This window comes from Humulus lupulus, chromosome 3, assembly GCF_963169125.1.
Source record: "Humulus lupulus chromosome 3, drHumLupu1.1, whole genome shotgun sequence".
Lineage (NCBI taxonomy): Eukaryota > Viridiplantae > Streptophyta > Magnoliopsida > Rosales > Cannabaceae > Humulus > Humulus lupulus.
In genome coordinates this window covers 74,206,761-74,232,024 of record NC_084795.1, presented here as the reverse complement: position 1 = coordinate 74,232,024, position 25,264 = coordinate 74,206,761, and the positions used below count along the sequence as shown (strand labels likewise).

The window sequence follows — 25,264 nt, the reverse complement described above, 5'->3', positions numbered from 1 at the left end:
CCTCCAACCTTTGAGGGATGACCAGATCTACTCAAGGCTGAGTAGTGGATGAGCCTGACTACCTCCATTGTGGATTTTATGAGGGTGGTAGGTAATGACAGAGTGGCTTACGCCACCTTTATGTTTTGAGACGATGCCCGTATTTGGTGGGAGATGGCATCCCAAACTTGAAATGTTTCTGCTATGAGTTGGGATGAGTTCCAATACCTGTTTAACCAGAAGTATTACAGTAATGCAGTTAGAGCGGGGAAAGTGAACGAGTTTACCAGTTTGGTGCAGGGCAGTATGTCAATCACTGAGTTTTTTTCCCTCATATACAAATAGAAAAAGAAAAGGAATAACACTAAGTGACGTTTGGTTGGAGGGAATGAAAATGGAGGAACAAGAATGAGAATGAGAAAAAGAATAGGAATAGGAATGAAATTAAAATTAATATGAACAAAAGAAATTAATAAAAAACTATTAATTTTTTTTTCAATCTTGCATTGGAATGACATTCCAATTTTCTAAAATGCAATCAAACAAAATAATGGAATGAAAATTTATTCTTTTCCATTTCATTCCATTCTATTACCCCAACCAAACATCACCATAAATACAACTTTTTAATGATGATTTTTAGACAATTTTGCCATACATCAACTATAGTACCCTCTAAATTTTATTAACTTTTTACTTAATGACCGAATGTAAAAAAAAAAGACCAAATGTGGTTTTTAAATTTTATTAACTTTTTTTAAAATTTTATAGTACCAAATGTGGTTTTTTCTTTCTTTTTTTTTTCTGACAAAAGACCAAAAGTCCATTTATATATATAAAAAAAAATTATTTAGGATTTTTGTCCCCGAGCTATGATATATACATTATTGTGCCCCCTAATTTATTTGAGCCATTAAAAATTTATCTCAAACTATTCACAGTATTATAAGTGAGACTTCTATTAAGTTTTATCCTATGTGGCCAACGGATTGCTGACGTGACTATTTTGTCACTAATTTGTCATTGCAACATCAACGCCATGTGTATAATTTAAAATAAAAAATATATATTTCTTATAAAAAACTAAAATTAAAAAAAATATTTTTTCTTTTTAATTCTTAAAAGATTAATTTTCGTTATTAAGTGGAATTTTCAAATATTAAAAAAACAAAACTAAAACTCATCTAAATTTTTTTGTTTGACAAATTATATACATGGTGCTGGTGTGGAAATGACAAGTCAATGACCAAATAGTCACGTCAACAATTTGTTTAGCCATATAGGATAAAACTTAACAGAAGTCATACTTTACAACACTGTGAATAGTTCGGAAATAATTTTTAACGGCTCAAAAAAATCAGAGGGCAAAATAATGTATATGTCATAGTTTGGGAGGCAAAAAATCTAAATAGCCTAAGATATTTATAGTTATATAAATATATATATATATATGTATATATATACCATCTACATTGAAAATTCAAAAAAGAAAGGGGAAATGATAATGATTTTGGGATATTATTTAGGGTGTTATTGAACAAATGGCCATTTAGTTTTAAACCGAAAAACAATGGTATTAATAGTTTTTTTTTTTTTAAATCTCTAAAATTATATTGGCAAGTTGTACAATCTTATTAAACGACATCAAACATTAAACGATGAATTGTGCCGTTTACGCTAAGTCACATGAAAATAATGTCAAACCAATATAATCAGTACCAAAACAAGATGTCAAATCTTTTTACAAAAATGAATCTCTCAAGGATTGCCTGCATGTGTAGATTGATATATCCTTAAAAATATAAGGATTTCTCTCTCTCTCTCTCTTATTAATTCAAAAAATAGAATCAGCAAAATTTTCCAAAAACCTAAAGTTAGAGAGAGAGAGATTTGAGCAAGAGTTCATTTTATTTTAAATAATAATTTTATAAATATATTCAAAAAGAAAATAATATATATTAAAAAAATTTAACCGTTTAGTTTATTTAGTTAACTTTAATATTCTAAATATATAACGAAATAATTTTTTATTAATTATATTAATATAAATTCAAATTCAAACATTATAAAATATTATAATTATAATATATACATATTTCATAATTATATTAATATAAATTTAAATGTTATAAAATATTATTATTATATTAACATTTAATACAAAACTAAATAGTTAATACCTATATTAATATAAATTAAAATATTATAACAATAATATATAATACATAATCTTAATTTTTACTAAAAAAAATTATCATTTATATTTAAAAAAGTTATTATATTATATATATATTTTTAAAAATTATAAATAATATTTTGGTTGAATTTTTCAATTAATATATTATGTCATTCTTTTATATATAATATTGCTTATTTATTTAAAATTTATGACAATTATACAAATTTAGTAAAAAACGTTGCGTGTATCTAATACATATATATACACTAGGTAGAAATAACGTGCAATGCACATTTATTTAATTTTAAAGTTGTAAACATTATTAATAATTTTAATAAATACGGGTTTAGTGTTTTTTTAATATATATATATAATATATGAATTATAGTTCTATAGTATATATAAATATTTATATCAATAATCTCTACATATATGACATATAAACACAACGTTGACATGGATATATATTTACATGACAACATGACATATTTATAAAATACAATTATATTTATAAAGAAATTAATAATAGAAATAAAATAAGTATAGAAAAAGTCATAATGTAGACAGTAGTATACATGAATCAACTATTTTTAGTTTCTAACGTATTTCGCAATTTCCATTCATGAATTTGATGAATAAAAAAAGCTCCAATCACATCATAAAAAATAAACTATCACACAAATTTATAAGATAAAAAAATGATATGTATGTCTTTATTATTTTTAAATAAATATGATTTAATTATTTAAATTATCATAAAATATCTTTAAAATATTATATTTTAATTTATTTATTTATTTATTTTTGTTTAAGTTTATTTTTATTCTAGTTTTTTAATTTAGTTGTGACAACAAAAGATTATATATTATATGTTTAATATAATATTAAGTTTAAATTTAATTAAATTTTATTTAAGTTATTAAATATATAATTTTATTATTTTTAAATAATTATTATTAAAAAAATATATCAAAATATCATATTTTAATTTGTTTAATTATTTATTTATTAAATTTTATTTAAGTTTAAGTTATATTTATAATATGCTGTTAAATATAAAATAATTCTGTTAAATATAAAAATATTACGTTGTACACATTTCCCTACTTGTAATGCAGGTTGAAAAACTGAATTAAAAATGAAAAACAGCAAACTTCAAAAAAAAATTAATAATGCAGTTTTGCTTCAAATATAATTTCCTGACGGAAACTACTGACTACTCTCTACCGTATGAATAAACAAATAAATATAAACTCTGCTCTGTTTCAATTCTTCTACCTCTATTGAACTACATCCCAATCACTTCTATATAGCTATATATACATTTATAAATATCTTTATATGAAAGCAAATACACATTACCATTTTTCTTTTGCTAATAGAGGCATTTATTGGGATGGGATACTCAAACTGGCATCTGTGTATTAATCAAAACTCTGATTTTCTTCACGATTACAAAATGGAGGAAAACCAGTCAGAAACTAAAAAAAGAAAGAAAAAATTCAAGGGAGTCCATGGACATCTTGTGTGTAGATGTAGTCTGCATGAGCAGCCATGGACCGTCTAATCAAACACTCCTCTTCACTTTCCAAACCATTGCATCCACCTTCCTCTAACCTTGTTTCCTCCTACAAACATATATTTATTATGATTTTTGCCATAAAAGTAACATACCATTTTGCCTTTGAGAATATATATATATATATATATACACACATAAACCAAAGAAAACTTACAGTGGAAAGTGATGATATTAATCCTTCAGAAAGAAGTTTAGATTGATCTTCTAAAGGGTTAATGGTGGTTTGGATTAATAATCTGCTGGTTTCTACTCTTGATGATACAAAAAACATAGCTACTATCAAGAAAGTAAGGCTCTTGATCAACATAGCTGAAGCTGCACCTTTTGGTTGAAGGTTTGTACTACTTTGAATAAGTTTGGGAGGAGAATCGTATATATATATATATTTTTAAGACAGAAAGGAATAGTTGTAATTTGTTTGGATATAAATGCAGAAGAAAAGTGATAAAAGCTATAAAATGAATTAGTGATGAGTGAGTGATTCTCTTTTTATTCTTAATTTAATTTTTTGGATGGACAGTAAGGTTCCATGAAATGGGCAATGTTTGAAATTATATGTAATTATTATACAATATAAGTAATACATGGTCCTAAAAGCTAGATAGAAGTCAAAAGCATTACTCCATTACCCAAATTCAGGTCAATGCTCCTTTCTCTCGTCCTAGGAAATATCACCGTTTTGAAGAGAGTGTGTGTATAGTACTGAGGGACATCATTGAGAACCGTTTTCTCTTCACTCTCTCTAAGCCTCTTTTAATTTGTTATATGGTTTTATATTAGTGACAGCAAAACTAGCTGTAATAAATCATTATATGCAGCGCTGCATGTGTTAGACACCTGTCAATGTTGGGGTTGTTTTTGTCATTTAATAATATTCTAGAGAAGAAGAATTATTCACAATTATATATATTAAGAGGTTTATGATCATTCATGTGGTGTATAAAAAGTCGTACAATATTAAATTATAGTTATAATGAAAATAACATGCAAATAGTTCACAAATACTCACCAAGACATTTTGTTATCTTACATATGAATGGAATATATGATTGGGAATTGGAATTATGGATAGGTAGTAATCTGAATAGAATCAAATTAATAAATAACAAGAGTGGTAGAGAGAGACCATAAGGGTTAGATTATACTATTAATTATCTCAAAATTCGATGATGAAGAACTCAATCAATTTGGTCAATATCATGTCTAAAAAGTCCACGGTTTCATAAAAAATCAATTTAGTTTTAAAAAGGAAATTATAAGGTTCAATAATTTTAATTAAGTTCTCCATGTAATCAATTATTTTCTTTTAAAACAAAGTGTTTCATCATGGGCCTCGACAAAGCTCTGCATGGGAAATTCAAACAAAGAAATTGGTCATAACAAGCATTTAAAGAACATAAAGTGGAGGGCTTAAAGAAGGAAACATGAAGCTACACAAATCAATAAATCAAATCCTTATTAAAAGATCGTGCGTCATCTTACTATGTTACCGAGGTTCTCGTTTGACTTTTAAGTAGTTCTAATGTTAAATGGATAGGGAAATTTTACCTTTATGCATCATAATATATTTAATTTTTTTTTAAATGACAACATAAAAATTCTCCTCATATTATGCCCCCTCTTATATTTTGGACACAAATACCCTCCTCCCCTCCTCACTCAAATTTAACACTTCACTCTCTCTATCTCTTTCTCTCATCCCTCATTTACAGCTATTTTTTCACAGCTCGGAGGTGGAACGGATTGGAAGTTTCTTGGCGTTTTTAAGAGAAAAAATCATGGGTAAGTATCATTTCATTAATTTACTTATGAATATGAAATGTCATAGTTAGATATTAGATTCGAACTGTTCCACAGTTGAGTTTGTATTTTTTTCTGCAACTTTTGAACTGTTCTTCGGATCTGAGATTTCCAAAATCGATAGTACATCGATGCTCCATCGATTCCCCATCGATTCCATGTCGATGCTAATGCGAACATCTAAATTAGATGATATTTTCGATGTAATATCGATGGTGTATCGATGTTGAATCGATGTCATATATGTTGATTTGGTTCAGCGTCGATATGGCATCGATATGGCATCGATGTGGCATCGATATTACATCGAAATTGAATCGCATACATAGGGCAACCATCAGCATCGATGCCACATCGATTCTACATCGATGCCATATCGATACTGAGGCGAATATCGACGTTAGTATCGAAGGTGTATCGAAATGCCATCGATGCCATATATGTTTATTTGGTTCAGCGTCGATGTAGCATCGATGTGGCATCGAAATGGTATCGCATCGAAATGGCAACTATCAGCATCGATGATGCATCGAAATGTCATCGATGTGGCATCGATTTTGAACTACAATACAGATTTTCATAGGCATCGATTTACCATCGATTCTTCATAGATTACACTTTATTTTTATAATTTTCTTATGTTTTTTTTTTGTAAATTTGCAGGTTCCAGAGTTAATATAATTGTTTCTTACAACGGTGTTTGGGAACAGAAAGGAGAAAAATGGAATTTCAAAGCTGGTTCGAACACTATAATACATGTACCAATTGATGTTGGTTACATAGAATTATTGGAGAAGTTGTATTCAAAGTTGAAAGTGGATAGGTCATTGTTTGACTTAAAGTTGGAAGTGTCGTTTACATGCAATGATTTTAGTGTAGATCCCATTGAAATCACAGATGATGAAGGAGTTAGTGCTCTTATTCTTGAAAATTCAAAGTCCTTAAAACATCGGGTTCCTTTATGCGTTAGTTCGATTGCAAAGAACATTGCTCTTATTGATCCATCTCCTAGAGTGAGTGTTAATATGGAAAATCATAATCAATCATGCACGGCTATTCCACAAACAGCTACTGGGCCAAGTGTATGCATGGGAGGTCCTAGTCATAATGAAACTTTTTTTCCCCCAACAAATCTCCCGCATGATGATGGGTATGAGTATGAGCCTTATGTCAATGACGATCCAGTTGCCCTTTTTGGTGATGATGATGAAAGTGTTGAGGGGTGCAGTAGTTCTGATGATAACTCAGAGGATCAGTTGTCGATGCTACATGTGGTTCAAGTAGATAATTTAAATGTACGACCATTGCCAAGTCGTCAAGAAAGCCAAGGACGGAGGACTGCTAGATCAGAGAGCAGTCGTCCAACTACACAAGATGATGGAAATAGATGGAGTTCTCCAGCGTATACTGCTGAAGATATCCCATGCCCCTCTTATGTTATCCCCACGTTATCTGGGGTGAGTTGTGGAGTAATAGAAGTTGGGAAAGTTTTTGAGAACAAGTTAGAGTTGAAGACGAAGGCACACTTGTATGCAATGAAGCAGAACTTCGAGTTTGTGGTGAAGAAGTCAGGTACTGAAGTTTGGTATATCACTTGCAAGGATCTTGATTGTGGGTGGAGATTGAGGGGGAAGAGAATTCCTAAATCTGATATGTTCGAGATAACTCGTTTCACCAACAAACACACTTGCTCACTTGACCTCCGACATAAAGGCCATCGCCAAGCTGCACCTTGGGTTATTGGTCATTGCATAAAGAAAAAATATCAGACTGGATCGAATGCGTACATGGCAAACAACATAAGAGAGGACATTAAGAATGATTATGGCATTGAGTTGTCATATGGAAAAGCTTGGAGATGCCGAGAGAAGGCTCTTTCTTATGTCAGAGGGACACTGGAAGCATCCTACCAGAAGTTACCATCGTACCTGTTCATGCTTCAACAGAAAAATCTCGGGACGTTGACAGATTTTGTCACTGAGGAAGATCGATTCAAATATTGCTTTTTCTCACTCGGATTTAGTAGAAGAGGGTTTCGTACATGTCGTCCTGTGCTATGTGTGGACGGTACCTTTTTAAAGACAAAATACGGTGGGCAGATGTTATGTGCAGTCGCGCTGGATGCAAATAACCATCTATATCCAGTTGCATTTGGTATTGTGGATAGTGAGAATCATGATTCTTGGAAGTATTTCATGTCAAAGCTAAAAGAAGCGATTGGGGAAGTCGAGGACCTGGCGTTTGTATCTGACAGGCATGCAAGTATTACACATGCCTTGGAAACTATTTTCCCCGATGCCTATCACGGTGCTTGCTACCACCACATTAGTATGAATGTGGTTGCTAAATTCAAGACTGATCATTGTCATGTGTTGATGTATAATGCGGCATATGCTTTTAGGAAATTCGAGTTCCACGCTAACTTCGAAAAAATCAAATCAAAAGACCCAGCCATTGCTCAATACCTAGAAGGAATGGGTTTTGATAAGTGGTCCCGTGCTTACTTTCCTGGAAATAGGTATGTCATTGTCAATTGTATTTTAATTTATGAAATCTTCTAAATGTATGTTACTATTAAATTTTAGTTTTCTTGGATACTAGGTATAATATAATGACAAGCAATTACGCTGAAAGTTTCAACAATAAGACCCGGGACGCTAGGAGCTTTCCGATAACTACATTCGTCGAATTTATTCGCTTCACACTACAGTCCTGGTTCTGTAATAGGAGAGAAACTAGCGAGAAGACAACTACCACTCTTGCACCGACCTATGAGAAAAATTTGGTGGATATGGCTGAGAAAGCTCGATTCTTGATTCCTTATGCAATAGGGAGGCATGAGTTCCATGTGTTAGATGGTGAGCTGAATGGTGAAGTCGACCTCCTGAATAAGGCATGCACATGCGGCGTGTTTCAGATTATTGGTATCCCATGTGCTCATGCACTATCTGGATCCCTTAAGCGAGGGGTGAACTTTTATTCGTTGTGTTCCGATTACTATAAAATTGAGACATGGAGGTCCTCTTACACAGAATCTATATATCCTACTGGTAACGAGGAAGAGTGGATTGTTCCACATGACATTATGACAATAACAGTGAGAACACCTGCGCAGAAAAACTCGATTGGTCGTCCAAAGAAGAAACAAGGTAGGCCTAAGACGAAACGCCATCCTTCCAATGGAGATAAATTGGTTGTTCCACGCAAGTGCAGCACTTGTGGAGGTCTAGGCCATAATAGGGCAACTTGTAAAGTTCGTGTTTGAAATTTATGGCATCAATGTTAAACTTTTTATTTGGGTACTAATGGTCTTTGTTACTCTTTTTATTTGTGTATTGATGGACTTTGTTACTCTTTTTATTTGTGTATTAATGGACTTTGTTACTCTTTATATTTGTGTATTAATGGACTTTGTTAATCGAAACGACATTTTTTATATACAATACTAAGGAGAAATATACTATTGTGTGTCATCGAAATCAAAATAAATGTTCTAACATCAAGGGTACACATTCTCATAAAAAATGTCGATGCATAATTTATCCCTGAAGTACTGAATGTTGTCCTCGATGGCATATGATAAGGGAATGTCTCCAAGAATGAACTCCAAGTGTTTGATGGCGAATACACCGCAATCTCCGCTAAAACCAAGAAATCTTTATTGTGAGTGTATTGAAAATTAAAGGAGAACATTATTGAAAATCTGAATTTAGTACGTCTACCTGGTTCTAGACTGTGGGATAATATCAGTGGACATGCGCCGCCAATCAAAGTTTGGAACGGTGATCTTCGGTCTAGCTATTTTCAACTTGGGGTGTCCTTTAAACATACCAGAAGCGTTGAGTAAAGATGGAAGCATCCTAGTCCAAGGCTCCATCAACTCAGACAACTTATTATGGCTAAAGTTAGAATGATCTGAGTCAAATATAGTGATCATCCAATCAGCGAAATTTATTTCGCAAAGGACCCAGTGCCGATTTTCCATGCACCAGTGGAAGTAGACCTCGTTGCAATCACCCCAAGGCTTCTTGTACTTTTTGGCATCTCCTTTCAGGAAATCAAGAATGTCCAAGTCCCATTGGTAAGTCCTGCCATTTTTCTTGAATTCCTCGTATCTGGCAGGAATATATTGTGCAAATGATGAATCAAGTACGGTGGCTTTCACGGGGTACGTCTTCGGCAACTCAAAAAGACGTCTCCGTATAAGATAATTCGCAGCGTCGAGATGCTGCAAATAAATAGAGTAACGTTAAGGAAGAGTGGATTGTTAAAATGAGATAAATGTTCTAACAAACATAAGAGACTTACAGTTTCTGCCAACCATTCTTTTGCCACCTTCAACTTCAAGAACCAAACAGGGGTCCCATCACAACATTCCAACTTCCTCGGTCTACTGTTATCAATCTCACCGAGTACCCATCGGTTAAAATTTGTCAACATATCTTGATCCAACACCTTTAAAGGAAGGATCGTAACTGGGTCCTTGAACTTTGGTTTCTTGGCTGCTGGAGTATAGTCCCCGTACCTTACTGGTCTCTGTCTAGTACGCTTACCTGTAAAGGAGCAATTAGTATCTAATCTTTTTAAAACAAAAAAAAACTCATGGATTAGTCGTACCTAAGACCGTCTGCACTGGCTGAGAAGGTGTGGCTTCTCCAACAGAAGGCTCGTAACATGAGGGGAGAATGTCGTACTCTACATCATCTGTTGGAGTGGGTGCATGAGTATGTGCAGGAGTAGGTGCAGGAGTAGGTATACCACCTAGTGTTGCCAGCTTCTCTAATATGACTTCTTGATTTTTAAGGACGATACCTAGAGTGGCCTTAACATCGTCCACTACACCTGATAGTCTGGCTATCTCACCCAACACCTCCTCATAAGCCCCAGGAGCAGGAGCAGGAGCAGAAGTAGGTTCTGTACTAGTATCTAGAGCAGACTCTGTCGGGGCATCCTCCACAAATATGCCAGCCTCAACGGCTATCTCATCCACCGCAACAGCCTCTGCCTCAGGATCGTAAGGTCTTCCATCCTCTGGTGCAGGCTGGATCATATTCTGCAGCATCGCATACCTAGGAGCATCCCCCTCTGTCCTCTGATATACGACATCAAAGAAGTCTCGCTCATTTGGTCGAGGCCTTAGGATAGAAATGCATGACAACTGTAATGGAAACACAACAATCAAATTAGAAATGACATAAGTTGATTAGTATAATTCAAAATTTCTTGAATTATTTAAATGTATTATAACTTACATGTCTCCTCGCAAGTACATCCTTCAAATGCAAATGCTTCGGCTGGCCTATGCTCTCCCACTGTAGCATCCTAGGGAACTTGAATCCACAGGGCTTGGCGTGTTCCTTCTGTAAATCAAGAATCGTCTCGTACGCCCAATATTGCAAGGCTGGTGGATACTCCTTGCAAGTGTACTTTGCCTCCACCTTAAAACCCTTAGAAGACTCCACCTCAGTGATCTTCTTCGCCTTCTTACCTGGTATTATTCCACCAATCGCTTTCATATCTCTATTGAATTGTTTCACAGTTGTATCGAATGAAAGGGATCCCCATGGATACTTCTCAAAATAATCTAAATCCTCGACCATCGACAATGAATCTCGCCAAATAGCATTGTCGTTCTCAGCGCCCAATAGTATCCCCTCCACAAAGTAAACCAAACCGAGCTTGTACAAATCATCAGGTACATCGCACATACTAAAAGCTCGTTCCAAGATACTGAACCGAATGTCTTTTTCGGGTTCCACACTGAAATATGTATCAACTAGGTGGGAGGAAGTAATGTGAGGTTCAATGTCAATGGCAAGTGGTGGACAGGAGCAGCTCAGGCCGGTGATAATGGCAAACTCGTGCACCCCAAACTTACATAAGTTTGGGCCCATCAAGAAGTGCACCTCATCGCCACGCGGAGACTTGACCTTCCGCAAAAGTAGTGTGTGAACCAATGCCCCAGAGAACGAAAAGGGAGGGGCTGTGAAGAATGGTCCAAAAACAGACTCATTCTCCCTCCCCAACAATCCATGCTCCTCAAATCTTTTCTTCAATTTTGTTAACCTCCCGGAACCCTTATAGGTCATACGACCGACATAATGATCCTCCATAGGGATCTCAAGTGGTGGGAGACGTTTGGGTGGCATCTGCAAAATATCCACACAAAAAAAAAAGAATTAGTTGAATTTATAAAAAATACTCAATCTGTTGTTGTCATCGAAATGGGATCGATGTACCATCGAAATAGCATCGATGGAGCATGGAATCGATGCCATATATGTTCAGCATCAATATGGCATCAATGTGGCATCGATAAACCATCGTTTGCCATCGATTATGCATCAATATCGACATAGCATCGATGTAGCATCGATATACCATCGATGGCCTTTCGATGGTACATCGATGCAGCCTTTCGAGTCCACATCGATGCTCCATCAATGCCATGTCGATGTGATGCGAACATCTAATTGAGATGTTATTTTCGATGGTGTATCGATGTCGAATCGATGCCATATATGTTCAGCATCGATATGGACTCGATGTGGCATCGATGTGGCATCGATTATACTTCAGTATCGATTATGCATCGATGTGGTATCGATAAACCATCGATTATGAAAGAATCGACATGGCATCGATATACCATCGATGGAGCATCGATTACTCACTGTATGTCATCGATGGAGCATCGATGTGGAATCGAAAGAACATCGACCCACAAAATTTTTGCAAAATTTGCATAATGCACATAGAATCAAACCCATTTTAAGCTACATTTTTTGCAAAATAAAGATTAACAATCAAACCCATTTCATCGATTTATACATTACGATTCAATTTTTTTTTTAAAAAAACACATGAAAACCGAATGTCTTACCTTACCGTGGCCGGAGATGGAGAAGACGGTGGCGACGGCGACTGTGGGGAGAGAGAGAGCTTCGCCTGAGATGGTGAGAATGTGACCCGAGAGAAAATAATGAGATAGAAATGAGAGAGTTTGGCTGGGAAGAGGGAAGAATTTGGTTTGGCTGGGAAGAGGAAAGAGTTTGGTTTGGCTGGGAAGAGAGAAGGTGAGGGGTCTCGGTTGATATGGGTATTTTTGTCCAAAATTTTAAAATGGCATATATATGAGAGATTATTTTATGGTGGCATTTAAAAAAAATTAAGTATGTTATTACACATACTGTCTAAAATTTCCCTTACTAATCTGGTTTATTGGAGCTTCGTATTATAGGTCCATGGTCCCCAGGTCACCTCTATTCTACACTTGTAACGTCCCGTAAAATCTCTTAACATAATTTGCGGAAAACATAACCATTTTCTAAAATAACGTAACCGAAAATCCATATAAAAAAAGCTTCTCAAAACATACAATAGTTTGGAAGTATGCGCATACTTAAAAGTGAATTACAGTGTCATAATTTTAAAACATTCAACGAGCCCAAAACAAACTATCAGTTATCATATGGGTTCTAATCCCCAAAACGTAAATTCTCAAAAGGTCGGTCCACATGTACATCCTCCACTACTACAAAAAATGTTTTTTAGGACTCGCGTGGCACGAGTCCTCTATTTGAGAGCCTTAAAAATTGAGGCTTTTTACGACTCATAAAAGATTGTTTTGCGAGTCCTAAAAAGTCTTATTTTTAATTTTTAAAAAAATAATTGATAGCCAAAGCTCCCGCTGGAGCTCCGACGGGAACAGCGGCGCCACCACCCCACGATGGTGGTTCGAGAAAATGATCACTGGGCATCGAAGCCCAAGTCTCGGGGAGAGTCATGGTGGTGGTGGTTCTTCTTGGAAAGGCCTAGAGTGGCCGAATTTCAACTATGTTTTCTTGGACCTCCATGGATTATGGCGAATGTCGACTTCCAATTCTGATGAGTGTTGAGTTCAATCCTTTAGTGGGTTTTGATGCATAAAGCACAAGGAATGCATGGTGGTGTTCATTTGGGTCAGGGTGGCTCGCGGCGGTCGGAAAACACTCAGAAGAGTTTGGGAAAAATAGCACCACTGCGACTTTAAACGACTCTCGGCGGCAGAGGGCGGTGAGTAAGGGGCTAGGCTCGCGGGGGTTGAAGGTCGCCGACCTTCTGCATTCATTGAGCCGACGCATGTTGATGGGGGACGGCGGCAGGGCGGCGGTTGGAGCATCGTATTGGCGGAGGCGGTAAAGAGTTGTAGAGGGAAGAGGCAGCTGATTTTTTTTCTTCTTCCTTTGTGTGTGCTGATGAGAAATGATGCCCTAATATAACCCAATTCGAAAATGATAGAAATTTTTGTCATTTTTTACTTAAAAGTTTTTAGGACACGCTTTGGAAGTCCTTAATACACTTTTAGGACACCCAAAGTGAGTCCTTAAAAGCCACCACTCATATTACACTTAATACACTTTTTAGGACTCGCATTGAGAGTCCTAAAATGTATTTTTAAGGACTCTCAATGCGAGTCCTAAAAAGTCCATGAACTTTTGTTTAAAAAAATTCAAACTTTTAGGACACACATCAGTTTTTAGGACTCGCTTCGCGAGCCCTAAAAGAAATTCTTTAAGCGAGTCCTAAAAAGTCCAGGAGTTGTTTTTAGGACTCGCATCTAGGTGAGTGTCCTAAAAAAGTGTCATAAAAGGGTGTTTTTGTAGTAGTGCTCGTAGATAAACTCCAGCGCTCACTGATCCACTTTGCCTTTGAGCATACCTACAACACGTAACAACTAGGTAAGCGAAACGCTTAGTAAGAACAACTTAACAAACATAACCACATAAACAGAGCAAGAACTTAACTAATTGTAACTAGTCTGATTAGCAACCACGAATAGGATTCTGATGAAACCGAACCCTAACATACAAATTAAAAACGTGCGAAAGTCCTGGCAAACTTATGGTCATGCCTCATAACCAAAATTTATAACCTGAAGGAACACCTGCACGCAGAAAATCCCAGAGCATACATACAGTCTTAACTGATAACGTGCATACTTACTTACTCAGTCGTATCATAACACACATACTTACTTAGTCATTCATATCATATCATACATACTTACTTAGTCATTCGTATCATATCATACATACTTACTTAGGGGTTTTAGAGGAACCTTCAACATAGCTTAACATATCTCAACATATCTTAGCATATCTCACCATTGCATCGACTGGTGTAAACTTGTTAAACCGGTTATCTAGACTCCTAGAGGAACTTGAAATACTTTCTTAGCCATAGAGATTTGATTCCAGAATTAATTTTCTTACGTGTCACATAGTTTAACCAAACTCTTATGACACGGGTGTTAAGCTGGACTTCTTACATATCGCGATGGCAAATCGACTTTAGCCACACAGGCATCAGTGGCGAATCAGACTTCTTACATATCGCCATGACCAACCGACTTTAGCCACATTGGCATCGGTGTCCAACCAGACTTCTTACATATTGTGATGGCCAACCAACTTTAGCCACACAGGCATCGATGGCGAACCAAACTTCTTACATATCGTGATGGCCAACTGACTTTAGCCACACAGGCATCGATGGCGAACTAGCTTCTCACATAGTTCCCCAGTGGCTAGTCGAAGTTCATAGTTGTCACGGTAGCTAGCCAAACTGCTTACCTTAGTCATGAGTATGCAAATTATCTAGGACCACAGTCTTGAGTAAACCTTCTAGGACTAGTTCAAATTATTAAATAATAACTCAGTTATCTAAACTAGTCATTAACGTGTTGTAGCCAAACATATCATAAATTGTCTTACTCAGATTCCTTAGTGCTTGCTTGTGGAAACCTTCTATCCAAAAGTGATCCTTCACACTTAGATAACATTGTAGTGAAACCATATAGTGACTTGGATTAAACTATGACAAATTCTTATAGTTAATATTCCACAATAGCTACATGAAATGAGTTCTTAGGGACTCTATACTATAGTCTCTTATACACTTCATAGTGTATAAGGTCGAATTTTGTTTCAGTCTTAACGATATCATAGGAAAATCGGTCTCACCGCAACACACTCACTGCCATGCATTTTAATATTCTTTAAATGAAGAACTCACTTATCGGATACTCGTATTTTGGTTTTAGAAAAAATGAGTTACACTTAACTCATATCTTTAGAAAATACCAACTTTTCATCTTCTTATAAAAATTTACCGTATTTTATCATTTACCAAAATACCGCTTATTGATCTGTTTCAAATAATATCTAACAATGTCATATCGCTCTCTTAAAGGTTCTACAAAACCCAAACTCCCATTCTTACCAATTCTTACCCATAACCTAGGATCTCTCTTTAGGTTGAATTTTTTTTTTTTTGAAAAGAAGGAAAATTGGACCCTTAACTTATAAAATGGTAAATATCAACTTTTCATTAAGGTTCGAAATTGCTACCTTTCAGTTTTTAGGGAAAACTTAGAAAAATTATTTCTCTTAAACCTTAATACATTTTTCTCTCAAATTTTACAGAAGTCCTTGTACACATCCTCACTAATTCTCTTCAAAAATTTATAGTTTTTGGGTTGGTGAAACACATTCGAATTTTTAAAACAATATGGGCAGTGCCTGCTGCCCAGAAGTTTTTCCCAGTTTTATGGTAAATTTGAAAATTTATTTCTCTTACACTGTAGCCGAGTTCTTTCTGAAATATTACAGGGATCTTTTTACATGTCTAAATTATCTTTCTACAAAATTTCTTAATTTTAGGAATAATAAAACTCAACCAAATGTTTAAAGCCATCTGGACAATGCTTGCTGCCCAGAAGTTTTATTTCTAGATTCTAGGGAATTTTTTTGAATATCATATCTCTTTTACCCTAAGATATTTTCCTTTATAATTTCACAGTGGCCCTTATACATGTTTAAACTAACATTTTACAAAATTTCATAGCTTTTTTATTAGTAAAACTCATTCAAATGTTAAAAGCAATCTAGGCAGTGCATGTTGCCCATAAATTTTTCTGATTTAGATCAAGATGCCAAAAAGTTCATAACATTGGTTTGAAAACATCTTTTTTTTTATTTTCAAAAGCCTAAACTCAATTAATCATCTAGAACTATTCAAAAATACAAATTATTTCTACAAACAGAGGTAGTAGGGTATGATCTAACCCATTTGATGTCAGACTACGAAAACTTGGCAGCATGCATTTTTACACATTCTAGCAAAACTAAACACAACTAGCAAAACCCAAGCCACATGCATGCATGAAAAACAAAAAATCAACCAATCTAATCCTCAAGCATAAAATAAACTTCAAAAACCAACAAAACAACATATACAACCAGATCTAACATCAATAACCAAAAATAACTCAAAACCAACCAAAGATTTATCTTTGATGGTTCTAGCTTGAAGATGATAGTCCTTATCTTATCCAAACTTCCTTCTTGGATTCTATACCCTCAAACTGAGCCCCATAGGTTTCACATGCAGATTTTTAAGAGAGTGTTAGAGTAGGAGATTTTAGATGAATGGAAAAACACAAAAACTCTAGAAACCTTACCTTTGTTTTCACTAGATCACCAAAAAGCTTCAGCTTTGAGATTCTCCTAGAACAACCTCCCTTGAACCCTAGAACACAAGATCCATGCCATGCATGGCTATTAGATCACATGCATGCATATTCTATCCGTTAGGTTTTCAGATTTGAAGAAGAAAATAAGTTAAATGGACATGGTTTCGTACTTACTTTTTCACTAGTCTTCCCTTGAGCTTCTCCTTCCTTCAATGGAGAATGAGTGAACCAAGCTTGTGAAGAGAAGAGAAATGGCAGCCAAGGGGCTCAGGGCTTTCGGTTTTGGGAGTGTAGAGTGGAAGAGAGAAAGTTGTTTGAGTGGACAAAATGATTTTTGAGGGAAGTGTGTAGTTTTGGTGAAAAAGGATTAAGGACAAAAATGTGGAAGAGCACTAATATTAGGGTAGTCTCTTAACCTTCCATAGGATATGTGTCATAAGACACTTGAGTGCATAGGCATAGCCTAGCCGCCCACCCTTCTCTCTCCTCCCTTATGAAAAAACTTTTATGCCTTTACCAAAATTTACTATACTTTAAGGCATTCAAGGACCCTTTGGTAATTTCACTTCTAATTTTTAACCAAAATTTTACCCTATAGTTTTAAATATCCCAAGCTAAAATTATTTAAATAAATGTGACCAAAAATAAATTTTGTCACATAACACATAATTTTGGTAATTTACTCAAATTGACCAAAATGCCCTTAGGGGCGCGAGCAAGAATTTCCATTCTTAAACTTGGTCGATTGGAATTAAATCCTCCATCAATTTTTCTTAAATTTATTGGCTCGACTATAAAGTCTCAGTGTCAGACAAAATTAATATTTTTATGCTATAGTGTTTCCTATTTAATTAATTCGAGATTTTTACCCGATTATGGTTCTTGACCCGATCCATGACCAAAGGTCTCGGTTTCTACAAAAAGAAAACCGCACTTACCACAACATGGCAAGCATTCACACATCACAATTTCTTGTAACATAAAATGTTCACCTGACATAATACGCAATAGAGGGAATTAAAATACATGAACTAGGGTTTTAGCTGGAGCCCTAAAAGCGGGGCATTACAATACCTACAATTTATACAAGGTTCATCCTCGAAACTTAGAACAACTGCGGGTATAATGCTCTCATCCAATCTTCAGGTTCCCATGTTGCTTCTTCTATCCCATGGTTACACCACTGCACATTAAGCAAGGGTATAGTCTTATTACGCAACACCTTATCCTTACGATCCAAAATCCTCACCAGTTTCTCCTCATTACACAACTTCGATTTCACTTCCAACTGTTAGTAACTAAGTACATGAGTCAGGTCTTCAACATATTTTCTCAGCATAGATACATGGAATACATCACGTACTCGAGCCAACGCAGGTGGGAAAACTAATTGGTAGGCTACCATACCAATTTTCTCCACTATCTCAAAAGGTCCGATATATCTTGGACTCAGTTTTACTTTCTTACCAAAACGTAGAGCTCCCTTCAACGGAGCTACCTTAAGGAGCACATTATCTCCGACTTCAAATGCCAAGGGTCTTCCGCATCGGTCCGTATATTTGCGCTATCGATCTATGGAGGTCCGCAACCTCTCTCGAATATTCCTGATATCCTCGGTAACTTTGTCCACTTCCTCTATACCCAAGTATTTTCTTTCACGGGCTTCATGCCAATGAATTGGGGATCGACATTTTTCGCCCATACAAGGCTTCATACGGTGCCATCTTAATAAAATCGTGGTAGCTATTATTGTAAGCAAAATTCCATCAGTGGAAGTTTTTCGCTCCACGATCCCTGGAAGTCGAGTACACAGGCTTTCAGCATGTCTTCTAGGGTTTGGATCATTCACTCACTTTGGTCATCTGTTTGGGGATGGAAAGCAGTGCCAATCTTAAGTTGAGTCCCCAAACCTTCTTGCATCCTTTTCCAAAATGGAAAGGTGAAACGTCTGTCTCGATCTGAAATGATGGACTTAGGTACTCCATGTAGTCGTACAATCTCTACTATGTATAAGTCTGCTAACTTATCCGTAGAATAAGTTATCTTAATGGTTAGGATATAAGCTAACTTGGTCAGTCTATCATCAATAACCCATATCGTATCTTGACCCTTGGGAGTATTTGGTAGTCCAATGACAAAGTCCATTGTGATCATCTCCCACTTCCATTCTGGAATCTCTAGCGGTTGCAGCAACCTGGCTGGTCGTTGGTGCTTCGCCTTGGTTTGTTGGCAGTTGAGGCAATGAGCCATGTATTCTGCTACTTCTTTTTTCATTTTCGACCACCAAAAATATTTCCTTAAATCCTAGTACATTTTTGTGGTGCCGAGGTGCATTGCGTAAAGGGCATTGTGTGTCTCATAGAAGATTTGCTTCTTAATATTTGCATCGTCGGGAACACAAATTCTACCTTTAAATCCTAACACCACATCTTCTGACATGTGGAATCACAGTTGCATATCCTTCATCACCTCATGTTTGATCCGCTCATACTAAGGTTCCAAAAGTTGTCTTCCTTGTATGGCTTCCATAATGGTGGGTTGCACCGAAAGATTTGCTAATTTGCCAACAACTACCTCAAGATCCAACGTAGAGAAGTCACATTGCAGTTCCAAGGGAATTTCTCGCAATGTCATCACGTATGCCATCGGCTACCGACTCAGAGCATCTGCCACCTTATTGGCCTTTTCGGGATGGTATAGAATATCACAATCATAATCGTTAAACAATTCTAACCACCGGCGCTGCCTCATGTTCAATTCCTTCTGGGTGAAGAAATATTTTAGGCTCTTGTGGTCGATGTAAATGTCGCAATGTATCCCATAGAGATAATGCCTCCAGATTTTTAATGCGAACACTACTACAGCCAACCCTAAGTCATGCGTCAGGTAGTTCTTTTCGTAATTCTTTAGTTGTCAGGACGCATAAGCTATCACCTTGCCATGTTGCATCAGTACCGCCTCCAGTCCTTGTCCTGATGCATCGCTGTAGATCGCGTATCCCTCTACCCCACTAGGGATAGTCAGCACTAGGGAAGTGGTCAATCTCGTCTTTAGTTCTTGGAAACTCCTCCCACACTGTTTGGTCCATACAAACTTAGCATTTTTACGGGTAAGAGTGGTCATTGGCGTTGCTATTTTTGAGAACCCTTCTACGAACCGCCTATAATACCATGCTAATCCAAGAAAACTTCTCACTTCCTGAGCATTTTCGAAGGTTTCCACTGACCTACTGCCTCTATCTTGGTAGGATCCACGGATATCCCTTCTCTTGACACCACATGGCCCAAGAAACTCACCTTTTCCAGCCAAAATTCACACTTGGAGAATTTGGCATAAAGTTTTTGTTCCTTCATATGCTGAAGAACCACCTCCAAATGCACTGCATGTTCCTCTGAGTTCCTCGAGTATATCAAAATATCATCAATAAACACAATGACGAATTTATCTAGAAACTCGCTAAACACTCGGTTCATGAGGTCCATGAATGCAGCAGGTTCATTGTTGAGTCCGAAGGACATCACTAGGAACTCATAGTGACCATACCGCGTCTGAAACGTTGTCTTAGGTATGTCTGACTCCTTAACTCTGATCGGAGATCTATCTTGGAGAATATCGATGCTCCCTGGAGTTGATCAAATAGATCATCAATCCTATGAAGTGGGTATCAATTCTTAATCGTCACCTTGTTCAACTCCCGAAAGTCTATCACATTCTCATGGAGCCGTCTTTCTTCTTTACAAACAATACCGGGGCTCCCCACGGAGAATGACTTGGCCTTATGGACTTTTTATCCGATAGCTCCTGCAGTTGCGCCTATAGCTCCTTCAATTTCGCTGGTGCCATTCAGTACAGAGCTTTTGAAATGGGCATCATCCCTCGATTAATCTATATATTGAACACCACTTCTCGCTCTGACGGTAGGCTGGGAAGGTCATGGGGAAATACTTCAGGATATATGCATATGATGGGTACTTCAGCTAGTTGTAATGTGCCCTCTTTATCCTTATCCACGACGTGTGCTAGATATCCCATGCAACCGTCCCCTAACACCTTCCTCGCCTTCATGGCAGAGACCATCACGAATTTCTTTTCCCTGGCTGCGCCTTGGAACGTAAACTGCTTTTCTCCTACCAGTTTGAAAACCACTATCCTCTTCTTACAGTTCATTATGGCACCATACTTAAATAACCAGTTCATCCCTAATATTACATCATATTCATGTAGGTCCAAAATCAACAGGTCTACTGTCAATTCTCATCCCTCTACCCAAACTGGTATGACTCTTACCCATGACCGCACCACCATATCTTCCCTTGAAGGCAATGACACCCCACAGACACTAGGCATAGGTTCAAGCATTCTATTCAATTTTTCAACAAAAGAGGCAGCTACAAAAGAATGTGATGCATCAGTGTCCATCAATGCATATGTTGAGGTTTGGGCAATAGAGATCTGACCTGACACCATCTCAGATGGTTCGGCTTCTTTGTTGCATTGGGTAAGAGTGTAGACCCATGGCGGGGCTCCTATTTGCTTTTTTTGGTTGTTGTTGTCCTTCCAGTTCGGACTTGGGCAATTCTTAGTGAGGTGCCCTGGTTTTCCGCAGGCATAGCATGCCCTCTCCTTGCACTCACCCAGATGTCGATGGCCACACTTATCACAAACAGGCCAGTACTCGAATTCGCGCGTGGGTTGTTTGTTGGAACCCTTGATCCGATTGTCAGACGGCCCCCCTTTTCTCTTGTTATTCCCATTGCTACTCAGCCTTGAGCCTCCTTAAGTTCCAAAATTCCCTTTATTGAGGTTGGTCCTGGGGAAAAACCTTCCCTTAGAGCCATTTCGGTTAGCTTGGGTCTAACTCGGATTGCCAAAGGTAAACTTTCTTTCTTCAAACTTCTGTGATTCCTTCCTTTCGAGTTCAGACCATGACTCTTGGCGAAGCGCTCGCTCCACTGCTTCTGCATATGTTTCCGGGCTTATCTTCCCAGTGTCCATGAGTTTTCTGATCTCTCCTCGAAGTCCTCTCATAAACCTCCATACTTTTAGTTGATTCTGTATTAACCAGATCTGATGCGAATCTGCATAAATGATCAAATTTCATGCTATATTCCTGGATGCCCAAATTTCCTTACTTCAGAGTCGTAAACTCTGCCAGCTTATGGTCAATCATGGTACGACTGTAATATTTAGAGTTGAACAGGACTAGGAATTCTAGCCATTCCATTTCAGCCACATTATGACCCTTCTTTCCAGCATCCCACCAGATGCGGGCATCTTTTCTCAACATATAAATTGCACAACCACCTTTCATACTCAGTAGTTCCGATGAAATCGAAGATCCTTTCTAGTATGCTAATCCATTCTTCTGCCACCACTGGGTCAGCAGTACCTTCAAAGGTGGGTGGGTTCTGGCGACCAAACTATATAGAGATGGGTTTCTGTTGGGCCACCCTCGGGGCCTCAACCTGTGGTTCATCCCCTGCCCAACCAGCCGGTGGATCCTGGTGCACTACTTCAGCTGCAGCTACTTCTGGTTCATTCTAATTGTTAGCCGATGCTGCTGGGAGGCGTTGGAGAAATGTCTGAAACATCTCTATTTGGCAGGCATAAGATTCCACTTGACTTTTATGGCCCTACTCGATGCGAGTATTCTGAGCTTCCAAATTTCTGCGGAGCTCCTCCATCTAAGCAGCAAGGTCAAGTCCTTAATTCACTCCCTGTCCTCGACCTTGGCCCCTCTCTTGGGCTCGACCTCCGCCTAGGCCTCTACCTTGAATTTGGCCTCGGCTTGCTGATGTTGGATTAGCTTATACAGAATCTTTATTTATTTTCATGTATATCTAATATTAAACAAATTAATACGAGATAGCCCAAAATATGTTTCTAAAATTGAATTCAAAGAGAAACAAATAATAGAATACTTACAGTATACGCAGCGGAATTAAAGAGTCCTTCCTTCAGTTTCTCTAACTCTTGTATCCTTTCTGTCGCAGAGTATTATCAAGAAACTGATCCGATCTTCTATTTTCTTCACAATCTTCCAATGTATCCTTAGAACCACCTAGACCAGTGTGGGCAATTCTCAACACATGAGATAGATATAGAGAGAAGAAGAGAAAATAACAAAGAGGCTTAGAAAATGACTTGTGTTTAGAGAGAATCTAAAACTATCAGAAAATCTGACTTGTGACTTATCTGTCATCTAAGATCTGAACTTATTTTTTGACTTCTCTCTAAGCTCTCCTTTTATAGACTCAATTATGCCATTTAATTTAATTAAAAAATCAATAAAATAATATCCATTTTGAAGCCCTAGGTCGAAATTATCATGGGCTATAAGCCCGTGAAATTTCTCATTTGATTATAAGCCCATTGGACTTAAAATCAAGGCATGTATGATTTTCTATTTATTTAATTAATTTAAATCATTTATCAAATTAATTATTTATAATTTGAACCTTGATTTAAAATTATTTATTAATTTAGATACCAATTTATCTTAATTAATAAATCTGCCATAATTTCTCTTTTCTTCTCAAAATTACACAACTCTGTGAAACTATCCAAAATTGACCTGGTCAACTTTGATAATTCTAATTGATGATTAAATCAATTAATTGAGACTATCTAGATGATTTTATCCAAGGTACAATGGGGACCATGGGCCTATGAAATCAAGCTCCAATAAGTTATCATAAATCTAACAAATAAATTTACTAACTTATTAATTCCTCGTGACTCCACTATAGACTTGGAATTGCACTCTTGAATTCATAGAACGCTCTATAACAAATATAGATACACTATTAATTATCCATTGTTACAACCATAATTGTCACTCAATCCTCTATAGACGGTCTACAATGAGATAGGACTAAAATACCGTTTTACCCCTCATTGTATTTTATCCTTAAAACACTTAGTTCCTTGTAAATGATATTTCAGTAAACTAATTTAATTACTGAAATGAGATCTCTATCATTTAACACCTTGAACCAAACTAAAAGGAAACCATTGTTTTACTTCTTCACCAGAATTTATAGATGTTCATATCTATGATTAACACTCCCACTCAATTATACTACCGAGTTCCCAAGATGTAAGTATGGGCTAGTCCGTAGGGTAAGCTGGTAACGAACAAGTCAAAGAACTCAAATAATACAATCAGTTAGAATACTAACCACTCAAAATTGAGATTGAATTGACCTATGGTCAACTATATGATATGACTAGAATAGATAATAACGGTATGTTTACTTATCTTATCAACTGTCAATATCGGTCCAGTCCGATGTAACAAATACATCCGATCTTATCTACTTTGCTAATGTTCTGGAAAAAACATAACACTATAATGTGTAAGTAGATCGTATCGTAGATTGGCAAGTCAGTGTAAATCTGGTGCACTGACTAATTTTAGGACTAACTTATTTTGAACATATAATCATATTTATATTCCACTGTGATTACGTCACTATAAATAAGATTAGCTATATGCTCGGGATTTAATAGAAGTTTATATTAAACAAATAATCATGAAAATTAAACATGTGAGCGAAGTGATTGACCAAGTCAAAAAATGATTCTATTCTTTTATTGATAATAAAATTAGATTACAAAGAATTTGGGTTTTAATTAGGGCATAAAACCGCAACAGCTGAAACTTGCAGGTTCGTAGCAATTGGGGTTTTATGCCCTAATTAAAACCTAATATCTTTGTAATCTCATTTTATTATCAATAAAAGAATAGAAATCATTTTTTGACTTGGTCAATCACTTTACTCACATGTTTTATTTTCATGATTATTTATTTAATATAAACTTCTATTAAATCCCGAGCATATAGCTAATCGTATTTATAGTGACATAATCACAGTGGAATTTAAATATAATTATATGTTCAAAATAAGTTAGTCCTAAGATTAGTCAGTGCACAGGATTTACACTGACTTGCCAATCTATGATATCATCTACTTACATATTGTGGTGTTATGTTCTTTCCAGAACATTAGCAAAGTAGATAAGATCGGATGTATTTGTTACATCGGATAGGACCGATATTGACAGTTGATAAGATAAGTAAACATACTGTTATTGTCTATTCTAGTCATATCATATAGTTGACCATAGGTCAATTCAATCTCAATTCTGAGTGGTTAGTATTCTAGTTGATTGTATTATTTGAGTTCTTTGACTTGTTCGTTACCAG

At 36.3% G+C, this 25,264-nt stretch overlaps 2 protein-coding genes across 2 annotated transcripts; one reads left to right on the top strand and one right to left on the bottom strand.

Moving 5' to 3' along the window:
• Positions 1 to 7,474: 7,474 nt before the first annotated feature.
• Positions 7,475 to 8,805, top strand: LOC133824384 (uncharacterized). Its single transcript, XM_062257264.1, has 2 exons — positions 7,475 to 8,058; positions 8,142 to 8,805. Exons 1-2 carry the CDS (start codon positions 7,475 to 7,477, stop codon positions 8,803 to 8,805), a joined length of 1,248 nt encoding a protein of 415 aa, XP_062113248.1.
• Positions 8,806 to 8,950: 145 nt separating this feature from the next.
• On the bottom strand, positions 8,951 to 21,522 carry LOC133824382 (uncharacterized). Its single transcript, XM_062257263.1, has 8 exons — positions 21,343 to 21,522; positions 21,093 to 21,234; positions 20,352 to 20,677; positions 10,793 to 11,689; positions 10,158 to 10,698; positions 9,849 to 10,093; positions 9,263 to 9,768; positions 8,951 to 9,181 (listed from the first exon to the last, which is right to left on the bottom strand). The coding sequence occupies exons 1-8, from the start codon at positions 21,520 to 21,522 to the stop codon at positions 9,040 to 9,042; spliced, it is 2,979 nt and encodes a 992-aa protein (XP_062113247.1). The 3' UTR covers positions 8,951 to 9,039.
• Between the last annotated feature and the right edge of the window lie 3,742 nt (positions 21,523 to 25,264).